General features: G+C 39.4%; 1 protein-coding gene across 44 annotated transcripts in view; it reads right to left on the minus strand.

The window, feature by feature from the left end:
- Positions 1-21659, minus strand: part of ANKS1B (ankyrin repeat and sterile alpha motif domain containing 1B) — a 1028420-nt gene that overhangs the window by 266405 nt on the left and 740356 nt on the right. For all 44 annotated transcript variants that reach the window (XR_011433608.1, XR_011433612.1, XR_011433607.1 and 41 more), the window contains one exon: positions 6390-6542. Coding sequence is in view for 33 of the 44 variants with exons in the window: in XM_070254099.1 (XP_070110200.1) it covers positions 6390-6542 (153 nt within the window). In the remaining 11 variants the exon portion in view is untranslated. The remainder of the gene's footprint in view (positions 1-6389; positions 6543-21659) is intronic.

Consider the following 21659-nt stretch of genomic DNA (forward strand, 5'->3'; position numbering starts at 1 on the left):
CTTTAAAGTACTGATACCCTAGAATTCTATTCCCAGCAAAACTATCTTTCAAAAATGCTTTCAAAAATGAGGGCAAAATGGTGTTTCTACCAGCAGGCCCACATTATAAAAAAGGTAAGGGAAGACCTTCAAGTAGAAGAAAATGACAGCAGATGGAAATATGGCTATATGCAAAGGAATGAAGAACAGGATGGCTTCATGGATGTGTGACCCGTGTGGTTGCATAAGGTCCTACACTTTAAAGGGCGCTGGGCTTGGTTTAATGTTTTGCTATCATTGTCTTAAAATTTTAAATAAGGTTCGAACAAGGGGCCCTATACTTTTGTTTTGCACTGGACTCTCAAATTATGAATAATTAATAATGGTCCTGATGAAGAATACTCTGTAGCCCATTGTGGGGGCAAGGTGGAGAAGGCTGGAATGCTAGGCTTGGCTTAGATCTGGGTCATATGCTCAGGCATGAAATAGGAAAGGGGTGGAGGTGGCTTCTTCGGAGGAAATTTAGAGTGCTTTAATTTAATTTAACTTAATTATTTTTTTTTTCTAACTCATTTTATTTATTTATTTATTTATTGAGGAACATTAGCCCTGAGCTAACATCTGCCACCAATCTTCCTCTTTTTGCTGAGGAAGACTGGCCCTGAGCTAACATCCGTGCCCATCTTCCTCTACTTTATATGTGAGACGCTTGCCACAGCATGGCTTGACAAGTGGTATGTAGGTCCACACCCAGGATCCGAATCGGTGAACCCCAGACCACCGAATCAGAATTTTTGAACTTAATGACTGTGCCACCTGGCTGGCCCTGGAGTGCTTTAATTTTAATTAGGAGATGAATGAATGAAACCTGGGTGGGGGAAAAAAATGGCCACTACAATAACGTTTTTTTGAAGGTAGAAATTTCTAGATAATCAGAACATGATTTTCCTTTTTGCACAGAGATGGATCATAAATGGCTAAAATCAGAAAGTTTCAGTTCTCCATGAAGTTCATTTCTTGCTGGGTGCTCAAGACTGTGTCTTCAGTCCAAAATGCCTTGTTTACTTTCACTGTGTGTGTGTCTGTGTGCTTTACTAATTTGATATCAACACTTTAATAATGCCTATTCCATAATATTGACCCTGTGGCACTGCAAGAGTGCAAATTCACATTAAATCCAAAAGAAAAGCCATATTGCTACCGATGAAGTTTTAGTATTTAGGTGCATTTTATTGTGGTATAATTCTATCTCAATTTAGGACAAGCCTCCAATGTTGATAGCAGCATAAGAGATGCAGATATGCCAAATATGCTAAAAGATAGTGGATTCAATAATGCCAGCCTTAGCCATCACCAACCTCCACGCCATATGTAAAAGGTCTAAAAATCACCAGAAAGTGCGTATTCATTTGGGAGAGAATTGTCCATCTCATGTGAGGAAGGGTGCTTTTCCCAAAATTTGGGCCAAGTGAGGGGAGCTTCAAGAGACTCCCTAGAAGTGCTTGCAGTTTAGATGCAGTGAGTAGGGGTGGGGGAGTCCAGGGGCTTTATCTGATGCCAGCCTGAAGATGTCTGAAGCTCAGAGGCTGTATCGAGCTGTCCTGAAGGCTTATGAAGAGCTATACTGTATATGGATATAAACGAAATGCTTAAACCTACAGATAATTTATGAAGTTTGCTCTACACTTGAATACTCATATCTAGTTATTTAGTTAAAGTCTTCAGCTTTGATTAAAGTTGTTAATATTTGAAGTGTTGACTGATATAGCCTTCCTGGTGTGGTAATATGAATATTTCCCTCATTTATTAATGTCCTATAGTGAAGGCATAACCTTTTACTTAAAATAATTGGTTTGGAGATGGAATTATAACATTCATCCTCTCTATTCCTCCCCTGCAATTTGTGAATTTTACTGATTATTCTTCTTGGTTGGGAGTATGTTACCATTTGCCTTTATCCAATATGTACACACACACACACACACACACACACACTCACACTCACATACACAATGCAAAAAAGACTTCTAAGGAATAAATTTAATTGCAATTATAACAATGAGAGTAGAGTAGATAGGAGTGTGAGTTTATAATGCTGACAATGAAATAAAAACATCAAAGCCAGGAATGAGTTAAATTTGATACTGATAGGACTAACCTGCAGCATAAATTCACACTGTTAAAGATTTAAAACAAAATTAGAATGTTTCCTTTTAAAATTTCTCAGTACACCTCTAAGTGATTAGATATTCACAGAATTTCCTCATAAAATTAGAAATTAAATCAACAATATTGCAGAAGAAAAAATAAAAAGAAATCTGACAGTCCTAAACAAAAGAATAATATAAGTATAGTTTCAATCTTAATTAGGCAAGAAGCAAATGATCTAATCAATTTACTGTTAGAAAAATAAGTCCCATTGATTTTCATGCGACACATACGGGTATTGCTACCTTAGTTATTTTATTTGTTTCTACCCAAAGGTATTTAAAACACAACCAACCACTGTAGTTAGATTTTTAAAGCTATTCTTTTACTATGAGCAGAGATTTAAGAATGCACTGAAGCCTGAATTTTATTTTGTTCATTCAATAGGTACTTTTATTATTATCAACACTGTAGGATATCATAAGCCTTGGCTAGATTTATTTCCTTGGTAATTAATGGTAAAGTCAATGGGAAGACATTAATATGTTCTACACTGAGATTCAAAAATTAATAAATTGGACAGGGTTCAAATTTATTTGGTCTTACCAAAATCTTCTTGGTAGGTACACAGTAGTAAATACAGTAAAGTAGCATTGTTTTCATAATTGCAAAACTTTTTTGTCTAGAAAATGGATAATTGCATGGAGATTTCATAATTATCCATTAGATATTTCATGCAGAAAATACACAGCCCTTTTATCTAACATTTCTCCCATGCAGGACTGTTGAGGTTGTCAACAGCAGTAGGAACTGTTGTGCAAACTTGATAATACCAAATGCAAGGCCTGAGTAACCTTCTGAGTTAAAAACGTTTATGTACGTATGCACTATTAATTAGTCTTTAATTCTCTTAACCAGCCTTTGGAGGGGACTATAATTCAAGGGAGTGGTTTATCCAGTTAGCTTCTGCAGAGGGAACAATTTGCCTGACAATCTCTCCCAAGATATTCACATCTTAACACTAAACATCAATGCAAAAGTGAAAGTAGTATTAATGATGTTATTAATGACAGTGGCAGACACAGAGGCAAAATAGAGCTATTGATAAAACATCAGCATCTGAATATGAAGCACAGATTAGGAAATAAAGGGAACAATTATTGGCTTATGCTTCATTCTGCAAGTCTAGACACACATGGGCCTCTAAAATTGGCAATAGCTGATGTCTTAAGAGTTCCCCTTTGCTTGATTTCCACTGCTGACAACACTGATATTAAGATATGAGGTTTTCACTACTCTTCCTCACCCCTACACTTTGGGTAGCTTTGTGACCAAAACCCTTACTAGGTTATTCAAGTAATCTTGTTTTTCAAAGGCAACAATACACTCCAAAAAGAAAAAGCTCTTTGGGGACTTTCTGAAAGATTATAATTTCACATGTATCTGTACTTTGAAGTCACAACTTTGCATAGTTTTCATTTCCTCATGAAAATTCTTTGAATAAACTCATTATACTCACTGAGAATGTATTACTACTTATCTAGTAGCAGATGTAATTCCAGGTGAAATTGGAGGCTTAATCAATACTATTTAGGATGCTGAAGTTATTTGTAACCATATCAGCAGTCAGCCTCCTCACCCTCTGTTCTCCTCCCCTCCACCAGCAGACCTCTGTATGGAAGACAGCCTACACTCGCACTTCTCTCTTCACTTTATGTAAAACAGCAGTTATTGGAGCCATTTGGTTTCCTTAAAACTAGCCGCTCGTTACAAAGATTCAGGATGTGAATTTCCCTAGAAAGCTTTGCTCTAAATCAAGGTGACTTGACTTTCCCTTCCGGCTAGAAAACAGTAAATTATGTGGACTCAATATAGAATTAGTAGGCCCATAGATTATATATGAGGTGATCTTATATTTGGGTACCCTCCCTCATTAGTTAGGATAAATAAAAACTTAAACTTGAGACCAGTCAAATGTTTTGTAAGCCAGAAGGCACACATTGTGCCTTTCTCTCATTTTAAAACCCAGCAACTCTAAACCATCAAATGAACTTCTCTTGTAGCAGCTCTAGTGGGCATAAAAATTTTGTTGTCTGATTTCCAAGTCTAAAGGTAAAGATCAGTTTTTGTCTACAATAAATATATGTGCGGAGTTAAATGACCTGCAAAGCCTCCTCATGCAGAGTATGAACTTGCTCGTAAAGACGTCACAAGGCACTTTAAATCCTCAGTTTACTTTAAGGAAAATATACCAGGTTGGTGTTACATATAGATGTTGTACTCCAGGCCAGAGGAATTTGGCCTCAGGGTCTAAAACACAGTGACTATGTTTTCCAATTCTGATACAATGCTCGTGACAGGCACTTCTCTCCAGATTGAAGTCAGAGTGTATGATAACAAATGTAGCTAAAGGAAAAATGCTTAAAGAGTCAGCATGAGTGGAAAAGGCTATCCTTCTGTCCCAGCTCAAGGCTGGATGGCCCTGTGGGTGGGGGTGGTTCAGTCCCTGAGCCCCAGCAGTAAAGCTGAGGCCTTCTGGCATCACCGTCCCTGCAGTCACTGCAGCCATCCACAAGGTCCAGCCACAGTGACTGAACAGGGATCTCTCGGCTGCTGGTACCGGCAGCACTGGGGAAAGGGTGGGTCCAAGCCCACACCTTAACCACCAGCCCCAGCATTTGGATTTTGAGACATATAGTCCTGCTTCTATGAAAACATTTTATAATGGAGTTTGATTGGAATCCGTTCTTTTCAATGAGGGATTACTGCTAATGCCAGTTAGGTGAGTGACTCATGTGCTACCCATCAAGTTTGTTCTTCAGTGGGGAGCAATATTATTTAGAAGACGTTACATAGAGATATTTGTCAAGTTATATCATTGACCAGAATGAAACTTAATTGGAAGCATGTTTGTTTATCTGTGGAAAGTACACCTTTAGCAAATGGCTAAGAGTAGCCATGAGATGAGTGTCGAGTCCTCAGTGGAGAACTGAAATCTCCGATGCAACCGAAAAGCAATACAGTTCCAAGTAGTTCCATTGCCACACAGACCAAGAACAAAATTAATCAGAGGCTGTTAGTCAGACAGTGAGTTTCTTCTGAAATAGTGATAGCTTTTGTGAGGGGATAGGACAGAAAGCTAAGAGTAGCTGATGGCAAATTAGAAGAAGGAGCCAAGAATTTGTCCGTTTAAAGTGATTTTTAAAGCAAAGTTTTTATGAGATGTTCCATAAAATATATTATTTTTAAGACAGAATTTTAAAAGCAAAGAATAATTACTTACTACTAATAAGCATCATTTAAAATAATTAACGACATGTAATATGTAGAGACGGGACTTTTGGAGACAAAATTCCATAAGGAATAGGACAGAGCACTGTTGAACCAGCAGAAATCTATTTGCTTTATCTTTCAGTTTATGAATACTTTTTTTCCCAGTTATTAGAATATAAAACTTAAATCTAAGAAACTGTCTAAAAGATTAAATGATTTCTTACTCACTTTTGAAAAGAAATGTTCATGATACCAAATATAATATGAAGGCATGATCAGTAAACACTGTCTTTTCATCTCTTTCATTCCTTTATGCCATTAGAAATAAAATAGTAGTAAAAGTGAAATTAGAAAATTATCAGTAACAAAATGATTTATGCAGATTTAGTTGATCTCTTTGGGCTTGAATACATGGCAAAATATGTGGGCCAGTTTTTATAGAAAATCTATGCCAAGTATATGAATAAAACAGAGACAATTTAAGATTAGATATAAACTCTGGAAAAGAACATTTTTATATTACAGCAGCCTATTTAATAAGAACAAAAACAGTCTCTTCAAGTATGGGGTTTGTATATGCAGTTAAGGAATGGAGACAGGAAACATAATAGAGATAGAATACTAAAAAAGATAACTTTAATCTTTAACAATGAATAGAAGCAAAGATCAGAATAAGACTCTGTTATCATGCTCATATCCTAAATTGACAGAATTTCCTAAAATGGAAAACCCAAAAATGTTTGGAAGATTTTCTTAGATAATGCAAAACACCCTGAGAGTCCTCTTAGTTCTCCACGTCAAAACTTCAAAAGACAGTGACTGCGGGGTTGACTAGGAACCAAGAGAGATATATATTTAAAACAGAAGGCATATCTGCAAATCCTTGCATATCCAAGCAGTTACAAAGAAAGAAAAAATTACCCACCTATAATAGGGCTTTCATTTACCAAGGGTTGAATGGCTAAGACGTCTTTAAGAGACCAACTTACATTAATAAGTTCAACCTCCCAGATTTTTTTCAACAGGTCCATCGATGTGTAGCCATTAATTAGAAAGGCTTTGGTGTAGTCACCTAGTTCAATGGAATCCAGCCACTCAGCGACAGAGGTGGGATGGTAGCCATCATGGCCAATGGGTCTCATCTGTAATTAGGAAAATCACATTAGGATTAATTTAAACTGTTTGCTTTGTGTTCCAACAACAGAATGCATCTTGCTCCTTGGAAATTCATCTGGTGTGAAACAAAAGATCTTTCTGGACAAGAAAATAAGGGCAACCAAAATGCTTCATGCACAATTCTAAAGCATTAATAATTTTCACGCTGAATTAGTTTCCAAAACTGCACCCAGAAATTTCCAATTTAGCTGCTAAATCAACTCCATATTTGAGAGAACTAAATGTGTCAAACTTCTGTTATAGGCATTATTGGCATTCTGTTGAATGGAATTTAAAATGATGGCAGGCGAGCAGTATTGAACTCAATGCTGAAGGCACAAGGAACTGCACTCCCAAAATGTAGATGATAATTCTCATATGCACAACATCAAAGCATGTGAAAATACTGCATGACTTAAACATCCAAAGGAATTCATGCTTATGCAAGACATGTACCGTAGGTAGCGCAAACATGCTGGAGAAACATCTCTCTGTGGAGAGCCAGTAAAGAAGAGGCTTTGGGCTGCTTAGAGGCCATGTGTGCTGCATAGACTCTACAGTATGTTAGACATGAAGAGAGAACTTGCTGGCAGACAGGTTCCTATTTTTTGTCAGCTATATACAGAGTTTTTTTTTTTTTAATTTAGGAGAACAAAGAAGTGTGACAGCAACATAATGTTTCTGAGTTTAAATTAGAGTGTGAAAGTAATTTAAGCAAGAGAAACTTCTGGGTTTAAAATTTTGTATGGATTATTCTAGTCCTGTAGCTTTTATTTGAAATTTTAGTTGAATTTGTGATTCTTGGTTTTTGAAGTAACTCGCTGCTAAGATTTGTGCTGCTTTGCATGCCATACCATAGGTCTAATTCTTCAGTTATTAAGGACAGTTGGCACCTCATCAACCTGATGTGATCCTTCAGTGAAATTCATGATGGGAACAGCAAAAACTGGGCAAAATACAACATAGATCTTCCTCTGCACTCAGATTCAAAGAGATAAATATTAATGGAAATCTATATGATTCTGACTTGTGAACAGAGAAAAGATTAGTCTGCGTGCCAGGGATTCAGATTTTAATCTTAAACATTTTAGACTTTCTGTCACTATGCAGAGTTCTCACTTTTGAGATTCTCCTTACTCCTTCTTCTTCTTTTTTTTTTTTGATGAGGAAGATTGGCCCTGAGCTACCATCTGTTGCCAGTCTTCCTCTTTTTGCTGGAGGAAGATTATTGCTGAGCTAACATCTGTGGCAATCTTCCTCTATTTTGTATGTAGGATGCCGCCACAGCATGGCTTGATAAGCAGTATGTAGGTCCATGCCTGGGATCTGAACGTGTGAACACCAGGCCACCCAAGCAGAGTGTATGAACTCAACCACTATGGCACTGGGCTGGCCCCACTCCTTCATTTTTAAGTTACTTTTCCTCCCTTCCTCTTTCCCATTGTTCCACTTCCCAACCTATATTCCATTTTGAGGTTTAAATGTCCTCTACTTTAAAGTTGTAGTGTAATTCATTATTTGCATTAGAGTCTGCACTGCATTAGACTTCTGTATTTCACTTTTACATTGATTGACCCACTTCAGCTACTCATTAAATGTTTGTTCACATAACACTTAAGAAGGTGTTTATTACACAGTAGCTACAAATGTAAATGAAAACTCAGGGTTTGCAAAATGAAGTTTGGTGGCATTCCCAAATAACCAGATGTTATATGTGTGTAAAATTGGAGGCAACGATGCAAAGCAGAGGTTGAAAGTTATTAAGTACCTTCATACTCTATAGAGAGTTATGAAAATATTTGGGCTAGGTGCATTCTTTAGCACTTATTTAGAAGTGATTGAACCAACTCTGCTACCCTGAACAATCACCCCAGCTCCAGGAAACTCCCTCGCTGTCCCAGTTGACTTAAGGAAATAACTGGAGGAAGAGAAAGAAGGAAGAGAGGTTCATTGGAGTCAAAATTAACAGCCTGGCAGGGAGGTCTTGCTTTTAGCCATCCAAGAAGTTGACCACCCCAGCAGTGAACACTGGGGAAAAGCTTAGGGAGTCTTGATGAATCAAGTCAGGGTAGAGTCAGATGTCCCATACCAGAAAACTGGGCAGTGGGGTCCCTATAGATCACCCCAAGCACTCACACACCACTCCTTTGAGAGGGCAATCAGTGGCCACTTGCCATACAGAGGTTGTTGATGATCAGTAGTAGCCAATGAGCAGTGGTGGGGATAACCATCAGAGTTCTGCCAAGCAAACTCAGGTAAGTATAAAGAAGTTTGCCTTTCCCCCAAGTTCCTCCTTCTTGCCTCAGCACCCGGGAATTTAGAATCAGAAAAGAGAGAGAGGTACCAGTCCCTTGGGGGAATCCTAAACTTGGAGGGGGGCAAAGGAAATAAAAATGGAGGCTTAAATGGATTGGAAGTGAGTTTTCAATATTTTACATGACTGGAAAGTTATTGGGTATGTCTGAGATAACATTAAAAAATAGTAAAGAGGGAAACAGCTGAGCTTGTTGAAGGCAAGATTGTCCATATCACTACCTCACTGAATGCAGACTGCTCAGTTATCTGTTCACTCCTGTGAGGCAAGCTCTCCCAGACCAACCTTAAGGAGGTGAGAGGGAGGGAAATATTTGGTGGGAGAACGAGAGACAGGGGACAGAGTGAAGGGAACCTGGAAATGGGTACATTGATGTGTGCAGGGGCAGATTCATCCAGCCACTCATTCAATAAATATTTAGTCAATGCCTATTCCAATGAATGTTGTGGAATAGTAGAGAACAAAATAGTCATAGTCTCTCCCTCATGGAAATTATAACTCTTAATTTAAAAATATGCAAACAGATGACCAATAAATTATGAAGGCTCTGCATACCTGAAGAGAGAAACCATTAGCACTAAATGAAGTTACAAAATTAACTTGACACGTATTTAACGATATGCAGAATGGTTACTGTGCTGCACAATAATTTCTTTCAAAGTAGTTCTTCCCTCTGTTCCTTCATTTCTGTTCCTACTGCCATTACCCTGTTTAGGTTTTTGTTGGAGCTTACAAAAGCTAAAGCAACAGCCTTCCATTTGGCTTCCCACCTTTGGTCCAGCTTATATCATGCTGCTACATCAGTCTTCCAAAAAGTCAGTCTCTTAAGTCAACCCTTGCACAAAAACATATAGTATCTCCTTTTTGATAAAAGCCCAAATGTCCTATGCCAGCATTCTAGGACAAGTGAGATCAGGTATAAACTTATCTTTTCAACCTAAACTCACACTACTCTGCTCTGTGTACCCTAACACATATGTTTAGACACGTGTATATCTAAACCGTACGTTAAATTGCTAGCCCTTCCATGAAAATGAATTGTGTGTGGAAGACACATTTGTATCTTTGCTGACAGCATTTTCAATGCTTACAGTGCTTTTGTCGGGGCTGGCCCCATAGCCAAGTGGTTAACGTCATGCGCTCCACTTCAACAGCCCAGGGTTTTGCTGGTTGGGATCCTGGGCACGGACCTAGCACCACTCATCAAGCCATACTGAGGCAGCATCCCACATAGCACACTAGAAGGATCTACAACTAGAATATACAACTATGTACTGGGGGGCTTTGGGGAGAAATAAAAAAAAAAGGTAAAATAAAATAAGATAAAAAACTCACAAACCCAACCAACCCCAACCGTGGCACTTTTGTTTTTATTTCTGGAGTGTTTCTCCAGAACTGGCTTCTCCTGTATGAGCTCTAAGATACAAATTTACAACTATTTGTAGGATATCTCACATAGATGTCCTATAGCTATCACCAATGCAAGTCAGAAATCTATCTCGTCCCGCTTGCAAACTGGCCCTCCCTCTGTTTCCCATCTCACTTAATGCAGAAGCATCACACCATTGTCCAAGTAGATCTTAGGAGTAATCTGATTTTCATCTTTCTATTTTACCATCATATCTAATTAGTCCAACAAGTCTTATAAACTTGATTTCCAAAATGTCTCTCAATTCAGTTCCTTTCTTTCAAAATGAACTTTACTATCTGAGAACAAATCTATCTTAAGTGTTGTTGTAAAGATCACATTATATAGGGTATGTAAATTGCCCAGCACAGTGTTTTGAATATAAGAGCTCTTCAATAATTCTTAGTTCCCCCGACATACTACTGCCCTACATTACTCCTATTCTTATTTTGAAATTGCATAATATTTAGTCCTTTGGCAGCTAATCTTTACAACTTCCACTCAAAATTCTCTTTTCTTCTCTCATCCCTCCCTCCTTCTCTTGCTTCCTTCCTTTTCCATCTTGTTTTAGAAAGGGTTTATATCTGATAACCTCTTTATATTCCCTCTTCCCCCAGTTGACAGTTATTTTTCAGAAGTATATCTAACTAGGCCACTCAAGTAGATTGAATTGTTGTTCCTAATTCTTTACTCTCTTCCTGTATTAGAATTATGCCTCTGTGCCCTTTGCCAAGGGATCTGCATTGTATCCCACTATGGCTGGTGTTACTTCTCCATCTCATGGACGTTAGCCATGCACTTGCTTGGTCAATGGAGCAGGTAGAATTTTTAGTGTGGTGGTTTATAGATGAGGCCTCTGTGCTTCTATGATCTACTCATTCTTCTGTGTTCTCATACTGCATTACAAGAATAACAAGTGCTGAGTAGTTGTATAACTGCTGCTCCTAGGAGAAAGATGAAGACATGTGGAGCAAACCTAAATCTAACCCAAAGCTTGGAGTCTGCTCTAGCTCAATGGAGCTCAGGCAAGTCCAGCTGAAGTTAGCCGAACCACAACTGACCCACAGACTGATGAGAAAGAAAAATAAACAGGTATATTTTTTGTTGCTGTAAACCACTGAAATGTTGACATATAGGAGAAAACTGACTAATAGAGTCATTCTTTATTTCAAAACTCTTGGTATTTGTATTAGCTAGGGTTCTCCAGAGAAACAGAACCAGTAGGATGTCTATACACATATGCAGAAGTCTGAAAACTGGCAAGTCCTAAGTCTGCAGGGTGGGCTGGCAGGCTGGAGACCCAGGGAAGAACTGATGTTGCAGCTGAAGCCTGCAGGCAATCTAGAGGAAGAATTCTCTTCTTCTTTGGAAGACCCAGGTCTTTCTCTCTTAAGGCCTTCAACTGATTGGATGAAATCCATCTACATTATGGAGCATAATCTGCTTTACTCAAAATTTACTGATTTAAATGTTAATTTCATCTAAAAAACACCCTCACAGTGACATCTAGACTGGTGTTTGACCAAATATCTGGATACTGTGGTCTAGCCAAGTTGACGCAAAAAATTATCCAAACTTTTAAATTTATGAATCCATTGGCAAATGCATCTCCATGAGACTGAGAAAGACTAGGGATGCTAAACTAATATCAACTTCCTTCCCAAGCTATCTGACTGTCATCTAGTAAACATCTATGTATTGCATCTTTACTAATCCTAAACTAAGCAGTTCTTCATTTTATGACTATGATTGTTGGGGCATAATCCATTGTATAACCAGTATACCTCCACACCTTTGCTCAGGCTATTCCCTCTGCCAGGAATGCTGTTTTTCCCTGTTCTCCTGTTGAAATTCTACCCATTCTTAAAAGGTCTTGTTTAAATATTACCTTTTCTGTGAAGTCTTCTCCAATGCTACCCTTACTCCCAAGTCAAAATTAATCATACCTTCCACTAGATTTCTGTAGTAATTTGCATTTAATTCTATTATAGCTCTACTAAAGTCTGCTTTCTCTTACAGTTAGAGATGTGAGTATCTATCCTCTTCATTAGACTGCCAACCTCTCGGTGAAGAAAACAAGCTCTTAGCCATCTTTGTAGTCTCTATGTACCCAGCAGAGTGTCTCACACATGACAGGCATTTGCTAAATGTTTATTAAATTAAGTGATTTAATAAACACAGGAAGATAAAATGAAAATTAATTTTAGTAGCATGGCATCCATTTGTGAGGGAGATTTGTATTTTGTACTACATATTATGAAAATGAGGGAAATTTTTATGGCCTGACATTAATGTTTACAGCTACTTAAAACTATTACATGCCAAGAACCAACTGCAGGTAGAATGCTGTATTACAAAACGCACTGGGCTTTGTTTCAGGACCCCAGTGACTCTACTATTGACTAGCTGTGTAACTACAGACAAGTTACTTCACCTCTCTAAGCTTCATTGTTGTCATTTATAAAATGAAGGTATTGGACCAACGATCTCAAAGTTCCTTTATAATTCCTAAATCTTATAATTCTATAGTTTGTAAATTAATATCAAATTAGTGTCAGATTTATTTATGCAGTAAAGAGAAAAGAAGCCCAAAGGCAAAACTAAAAAAGATAATAATAATTGATGTGATATTTAGGCTAAAGATCAGATGGCACCCACACTTCTTTAATGAGTCATCAGCGGCACCGACAAGGAGAACTGTGACTGCTCTTTCAAATTAGCAATGATGAAACTCTTTCTCCAGCAGGAACATCTGGCAGGACAGGGCTAGACAGAGACAGCTCCAGGGGCTGCCATGCCCCAGCACTGCTAAGCATGAAAGGGAGTCAGGTACAGTCTGCAATCTGATAGGGAGAGTGGTGGGCAGGCAGCACTCTCTTAAGAGTGTGAGGTTCATAACAGAGGTTCACAACAAGGCAATCGGATTCAACCAGTTGAATCTCAAACTCTGAGGAAAACCTAAGCTGGGACAGAAATCGGAGATAGCAGTGAAGGAAGCTTCAGTTTCAAGAAAATTTAGATATAGGGAAACGTTTTACCAAACACCTTCCTTATTGCTCTTGGTGTTTTGTTATTCCACCTAAATGTGCATTGACTTTCCTTTGGGAGCCTCTTAAAGCAAACCTGGCTTCGAGAGGGCACACTGTGAATGTCACAGGTGACATCGTAGGCAGAAATCATTGACCCTAGGACAATGCTCTGAGGAATCCTTGAGCTTCAAGAGGGCCAATATGGGGCAGCTGAACAGCGCAGGCTCTGAGACTGCCTAGTCTACTTCAACCAGAGTAAGCCATATTTTATATAGGTAAGAAGAGAAAGAAAAGCTTTCTCTGCTTTAAAAAGAAATGTTTGAAAACCACTGATCTAGAAGGTTTTTGTAAGATTACATGATCACTATGGTTTTATTTTCTCTTAATTTCTCAATTTTATTTGAAATATTCTGGGTTTGTTGTATATGTATGGACATGTCTGTATTGTCTGTCATTTTTTCTTTCTGTCTGAAACCACCTTTGTCTGTTTAGACAAGGATGATACCTTATAAGTGATGGAGCCACAAAACACAAGGTATAGCAAGAGAAAGGCAATACAAACAGGAAAAAGAAATAAAAAGAAGGAAAGATGATATTACATTTTAATAGATTTAGGATTAAATAAAAAATAGTTCTCAATGCAAAAAATTATTTAGCCAGTATTATGATATTGGCATGGTAATTAGATCAAGAGAATAAGGAAAACTAAAATGTCAGTAACAGATTAGATATTTTTATGTCTGAAGAGTGTTACAAAATTGAAACAGAGACCCATTGTTGTTCACCAAAAACTATTGTCTCTTCTTTTATAGTAATGGGGCTTAAACTGAGCTTGTGTCTGCCCAACTAGAAATAAGATACAGCTGCTTCTCTTCTGCTTGCTTCTAAGAGAATACATTTGAGCCTATGGGACAGTAATGAAAGTGCTGCATGTAACTTCCGGGTCACCTCTGTCAAAACTGACTTCAGTGGAGCCATTTTAAAATGGAACCGGAGCTGGCTTTCCAGAGAAACTGCCTTGCTGTCTTGAACCTTGGCCTCGGCCAAACCTTGGACTATGCCAAAATGGCAATTGTTTTACAAGCAATTGTTTGAGAAGTCAGAAGGAGAACGGACATCCTGATCACAAAGACTGATGATTGTGGACTTTCTGAAGATGGAATCAATAGTCAAGCTATGTTTAGTTAAGACTAGCTACTGCCTTCAACGCCAATTAAAATTCTTTGTAATACAAACCTCCCTTCTTTGCCTTTAAAAGCCCCTGACTTTTACTCCCTACTAGGACGCTATTTGGATTTCTACCTAAATCTGTGCTCCCTAGAATGCAATTCTTTGATCCCAAATAAATGCTATGCCTCTTAAACTGGTTTCTGTTTTTGTAGGTTGACACCTTCAACCTAAAAGGTAGGTTTCTTGCTCTAGAATTGCTTTTTTTTTTTATCTTCCCATGAACTGGAACACAGTGCCTGCAGTCCAGCTTTGACCACACAGGCAAAATAACGCCCTAGAGTTTGGGAAATGTTTCTTAAACCTTAATGTACATAAGAATCATGTGGGAAATCTGATTGACATGCATATTCTAATTCAACAGGTTGGAGGGTGAATGTGAGATTCTGCATTTCTAATAAGCTTCCTGGCGATGTTAATGTCATCAGTCTGTGGACCTTACTTTGAGTAGCAGTGCTTTAGAAGATGACAGATGGAAGGTGCTGGGTCTTTCCAGAATTGCACAGAGCAGAGCCAACTTGCAAACCTGGACTGCTCACTTTAAGACTGTTACGTGGGAGAAATAAATGTTCTATTCTTTAAACCACTATATTATGGAGGTCTCAGTTTTAGCAGCTTAGCCTTTCCTCTAATACAAAGAGAAGTGAAAATAAGGTAATTTCATGTGGAACATTTAAGGGAGCCTGTACTTTCATTTGACAGTACATTGCATTGTCTCTCGTTTTGTGAAGCCATAAATTTTCACATCCGTTGCCATTAAAAGAAACTTCATTTCCTTTAACTGCTTTAGTTGGCATCTTTCTGTCAATCACACCTCCATCCCTTTGTGACAACTATGCAAGGGATAAAAAGGGGGAAATGTAGGAAAATCTCAAGTTTCTAGCTTTGATACCTGGGTACATGGTGCTCTTACTAGCAGAGAAAGAAAAGAAAATAGACTGAGATGAAACAAATAATTTTGAGATATGAGAAATTAAAGATGCTGTTGAATAGTGCTTTAATTTGAGGGAGAAGTCTGAGGAAACACATAACTTTGGGCATTATTAGGTGGGAGTCTTGGTTCCTCCATTTATTAGCTGTATGACCTTGAGCAAACTGCTCAACCTTCCTAAGCATCTGTTTTCCAATTAGTAATGTGAGAGATAAAAAGAATATCTACCTCTGAGGGTTGTCACAGGTATTCAGTGAAATAATGCAAGGAGAGTTTAGCACAGTACTTGGCCCACAGAAGCACTCAATCAACCTCAGTTATTTTTACGGGTGGGAGCTGAAATCATGCATGGACGAGCCTGCAGAGGGTATGTAGTGTGAGAGGAAAAGTGGCCTGAGGACAAATCAACACTTTCAAAGTGAAAGATAAGAATTACTCTTAGGAGACCAAAACAGGAATGGCCAAGACAAGACGAGAAGTGGGGGAAATTGAGTTTCAAGGAGGGTGTGGTCAGCAGTGATGGAATGCTACAGAGAGGTCTACTAAGATGAGGAATGAAAAGAGTTCATGGCATCTGGCAAATAGGTCACTAGGTCCTTACTGGGAAGAGCCCAGAAGTGAGGCTGTGCTGGGCTGAGGTGTGAGTCAGAGATGAGGAAGTAGAAAGTGCAATGTAAACTATTCTTTTGAAGGGAAGGAGATGAAGGTTTTAGAAAGCACAAGGAAAAGGCATGGAAAGGAGTGAGAAATGAGGACTCAGGGCTGTGGAAGGTGTAAGATATAAAGGCATGAGTCCAAGAGCATGGTGGAAATTGAGGTGGGGTAGATGGTGTGGGGACCTGGAATTGGCCACCCCAAGATATGTCTCTTTGGCATCAGGATTACTTGAGGCTGATTGCTTTTGATAAACTGGGACAGGGAAGGAGGCTCTGAGGAATGGAACTTGCCCTTTGTTAAGACACATTTACATTTGTAAGGTAAATCTCTATCTGTAAAAGGTGCCTCCCTCTCTGTACCAGGAAGAAGAAAGGAGATGACCTTCTCTCTAAAAACTCTTAATCAATACCAAAGGCAAGGACTTAAAATCTGCATTTTATTGTGCTAGTCTGGTAACCTCCTGTAACTGACTTCCCTCCCCCTCCCAACTTTGGCATTCCTTAAGGATTAAGCATCTTTCCTTAGGCTAGGAACCGATTGCTGCTGCCCTCACCTGTGACCGCCCAGCTCCAGACGTAGACTTGCCTCCTGCTTCGCCCACCGAGATAGCAGACCATTACCTGCTGTGTCCATCAAGCACTGTGCCAACAGGGCAATCTTGCGACTATTGTGGGAGGGACGTTTCAGTCACATGTGAAACACCCCGTTTGGGGGTATATAACAACTATGTGTACCCAACTTCTTCGGTGCCCTTTCTTCCTTCGGGAAGAAAGGCCCCGGGCCATGGTTCCTCATAAAGCTTTGTTTAATTTTCTCTTGCTATTCTGTCTCATGTGAATTTAATTCGTTCTCCAGCCAGATGAACCCACATTTGGGGAGAGGAAACGTCCTCCTCCCCTACAATGGCTTGCTTCTTGCTTTGGGGATTTTGCTTGCCTTTCTTGGAAATTATAGTGTTGAGACTCATAGTTGGAGTTAACTTTGGGGTTAATCTTTGTGTTAAAACAGTTGTAAGGGCCCAGAAGCTATCTGGCTGGACTTGGTGAGAGCGGGATTCTTTATTTAAAAAAAATTTTTTTTTATTAAGGTTATGAAAGTTAACATCCTTGTGAAATTACAGTTGTACATCATTATTAGTCATGTTGTAGGTACACCACTTCACCCCTAGTGCCCTCCCCCCACCCCCCTTTCCTCTGGCAACCACCGATCAGTTCTCTTTGTTCATATGTTAACTACCATCTATGAGTGGAGTCATACAGAGTTCGTCTTTCTCTGTCTGGCTTATTTCACTCAACATAATACCCTCAAGGTCTATCCATGTTGTCGTGAATGGGACGACTTTGTCCTTTTTTATGGCTGAGTAGTATTCCATTGTATATATATACCACATCTTCTTTACCCAATCATCAGTTGCTGGGCACTTAGGTTGGTTCCATGACTTGGCTATTGTGAATAATGCTGCAATGAACATAGGGGTGCATGGAACTTTTGGAATTGCTGACTTCAGGTTCTTAGGATAGATACCCAGCAGTGGGATGGCTGGGTCATAAGGTATTTCTATTCTTAACTTTTTGAGGAATCTCCATACTGTTTTCCATAGTGGCTGCACCAGTTTGCATTCCCACCAACAGTGTATGAGGGTTCAGAGTGGGATTCTTTTATGTAAAGTACTGGTAAGGGTCCTCATGGGGGCAAGGACAGCCATTAGTGTGGCATGCCACTCCCTGGATAAAAACACACAAACCTATCATTTATGTAAACCTCCTGGCGCAACAGCCCTGATATACCAGGCTCAGCTACTTAAACTTGCCTATGAAGCTGCAGTGGACTGTGCCTTCTCTTTTCCCACCTGGATGTACTCTGTACTCTCAGACTCCCTGATATGACTTTTGTAATGCAGACAGCTGGTATGGTCAGGTGCTTCCCTCTAGTCCTGCTCCTTGTTCTAGCCTCTTCTGCTCTGTCCTGCTGCTACCCAAGACTTGGACTAAACGCAGCCCTGAAAATAAACCAGGACAAGCAGTGCTAGCGGACAGTGTGCTGCCAAGTCCAAATGTAGGTCTATCAAGTAGTGCGTGGATCAGATCTCCTACAGGCTTTGAGACCTGGGCTTAGAAATCACTGTGCTGTTTCATCAGTGGCTCTTAAAAGACTGATTGAACTTGAAAGCGAAAGGCAGATCCACTGACCATGGGGCCCCAGAAAAAAGTCTATCTATCATGATCTAATGCTATCATAGTGCAACTTTACTGGAAAAGACATGTCTACAAAATGGATAAGATTATTATTGATAAGAACATCACCTAAGAATCATATGAGACTTTGAAGATCCCAAAGTGATTTCACATAGATTATCTCATTTGTGAGGGGTTTTAGGTGATCTTTGGGAAAATGCTCATGATGGAGACTGAGACCCTGGCTGGTCCACGTAATGATATTCCTTCTGTGGGAATTGAAAGGATTAAAACACTGTGATTAATCTGTTAGGAAGCAAGGTGTGATAAGGTCTCTGTGTCATGTGTCTGCAGCAAGGGAGGGAGACATGTAACATGTACAAATCTGTTGTTCGAAGCTCGTTTGTTTAGAATTAGTCTCTGTTATGGATACAATTTCTATAAAAGAATAGGAAGAAACTTAAACCCTCAGAGGTAGATGAACTGTGTTCGGATGTCGCTATGGACTTACAATTGCAGATAACGGTAACTTCTCTATTTTTTCCCACCACCAATTGAGCCTTGCCAACTAAGGGTCCCTTGAGCATTTAGACAACTGAAGGCTCCCAGCTTTAGGAACAGAGCAGGAGCAGTCAGGAGGTGACATCTAGATATTACTCGGCACTTCGTTTTTGGTGAATAAAAGGAAAGTAAAGTGCTTTGGACCGGGCACTGTCTCATAATACCCTGTGGTTTCTATTTCATGAACGAAAGAAACAAACTAAGGTCTAGCCCAAAGAGGGCCTAGATATCCCTTAATTTGTCAGGTCTGACTATGGAGTAAACTGGAAGTGAAGTAATAAACAACGGAGTGCATAGATAAGAAACATTTTCAAGACATGTGGGCCATCAACTTCCAACAGCACAGAATAGTCAGTTGATAAACAAAACAGAAGCATTAGCCAGATGAGTCTAGCCTCTAGCCATCAGGGTTAGGGGGCACCCTCTTTGATCAAAGGTGCTGGACTGACCACAAATTAAAGGAGTGAAGTTGCCAAAACAGAGAAGTTCTATAAATCGTGGTAGAAAAAAAATGACAACAACAGTAACACCTGCAAACTAGTCTCTTTGCAAGCAATGTGAGCGGATGTCAGTCAGGCACTGGTGATTTCAGCTTCATCTGTGCACATGTAGAGTAACTGCTATCTGTAACATCACCCGAGAACCCAGCAGCTTTCTGCCAGGTAAGATCTGTGCGGATGTGGATGAAAAGACCAAAAGAGTCACTATGCAGTACACGCATAAATATGGTTCTTGGGGTTGAATGATTTTATTGTGCTTCTCCCTGAAGCTTTTGGTAAAAGGGATGTTTTTAAAAATTCAATAAAAGAACATGTTTTTACCACCTTTTCATTTCTAAAATCCTTGTTGAGATAATGTTGACCCTAGAGCCCTCTGTTAAACATCACTATTTGTTTTGATTTATTTCCTTGTTGCAAAGCTCTTTTATGAAAAAAGAGCTCAGATTAAAGATGAAGAAGATTTATTGAAACTAGAATAAGGTGCTGAACAATGCTTGCCATCATTCACATTTTCAAGCTCCAACAGTAATATGAACTATATTTAGAAAAAGGCACAGGATTCCTTTTTTTTCCCTCTGACAGAACATGTTTTCTGATATTCATGTAGCTATTCAATGGTTATGTAGCACACTGCTTTGCTCTTAAAACAGAACCTTGAAATGCTACTATCAATCAGGAAAATTGTTTGCATATTAGTCTCAACTAAAAAAAAATTCCCCCAAATTTGACTCTTCAGAAGATAAGGAATGTTCTGAATGCCAATTCTATTTATTTGATATTTAAAAACCATGTCCTTTCTCAGGGCCTCCAGGCATGTGCATAATAACATCACCCACCAAAGTACTTCAAATAGATAAATGTACCGTAAAACCAAAGTTAGCAGTATACAAATGAACAACTTATGTTCTGCCTGGGTAGGGAAGTACAAAGGATATCATTCACATGGTGGCCAAAAATTAGTATAGGAGCTACAAAATTGAGGACCTACTACCCTTATGTCTGTCCATCTGTCCATCTATCCACTCATCCACTTATTCATTCATTCATTTGCTCAACAAATACTTACAGCATGCCTACTGTATTCTAGGCACTATTCTGGATACATCAGTGAACAAAACATATAAAGGTGCCACTCCTTGTGGAGCTTACATTCAAGTGGCGGAGACAGATAATAATTAACAGGCATACTAAATAAGGAAATTACATCAAAAGTGATAAGTGCGATGAAAAAAAGAGAAAATACAGCAGGAGGATTGGGAATGCTACAGTCTGTCTGTGTGGAGGGGAAGATGCAGTATTAAATCAGATGGTTAAGGGAAGCTTCATTCAGAAGGCAAGATTTGAACAAAGATTTAAAAATGGTGAACTGGCTGTGCTGACAACTAGGGGGAGAGGTTTCCACGTAGAGGACACAGGTAGAACAAAGGACTTCAGGAAGGAGGGAGCCTGGTGTCTGTTCAAGGAATAGCAAGGAAACCAGTGGACTGGATCAGCACATGCAGGAAGAGAGGGGTGGTGAGCAGGTCAGAGAGGTAACCAGGGTCAGATAAGGTAAAGCTTTAACAGCCTTGTAAGGACTTTGGCTTTCACTCTGAGGGAAACAGGGAGCCAGAATACAAGGATACAAGAATGTGAGCAGAAGTGTGACATGATCTGGCTTACGTTTCAACAGAATCATTCTGGCTGCTGCGTTGAGAATAGTTCACAGGGAGGCAAGGGTAGGAGCAGGGAGTCCCTCTCAGAGGCTCTGAAAGTAATTCAGGAGAAAGAGGCTAGTGGCTTGGACAGGGTGCTAGAGTAGAGGTGGTGAGAAGTGGTCAGATTCCACATGATTTCCTGAAACACAAAATAAAGTGTTCCTTGTTCTCTAATACGGACTGGGACGCTGTCAGCTTAGTGGCTGCAGCTGTGTGGCATGGATCTCAGCTTGAATAGAACTGTGTTCATCTATCTTGTGCAAGAATTTACGGATGACTGGCAAGGTTGGTCTTGCATGGGTCTGTTTTTACGAGGAATCCAGGATCCTCAAAAGACTCTTCTGTTCAAAGAAAACAGCCAAGGCATGCGTATTTGATTCAAGGGGACAACAGACACATGTCAGACTGGATGGGTGATTCTGAATTTCAGGATCTGGTTCTCTGACCAGGCCCTGGCCCAGCTCCCATGGATCATGCCTTAGGAAGAAGAAGCTTCAACAAAACAACTGTATCATGAAACATTTTTGGGACATTGGAAACAAAAGGAATCAGCAGAACTGGCACCAGCGACTTCATCAACTAGCAGAGTTGGTGCCATATTGCAGA

The sequence above is a fragment of the Equus caballus genome, chromosome 28 (assembly GCF_041296265.1).
Source record: "Equus caballus isolate H_3958 breed thoroughbred chromosome 28, TB-T2T, whole genome shotgun sequence".
NCBI classification, from domain to species: domain Eukaryota; kingdom Metazoa; phylum Chordata; class Mammalia; order Perissodactyla; family Equidae; genus Equus; species Equus caballus.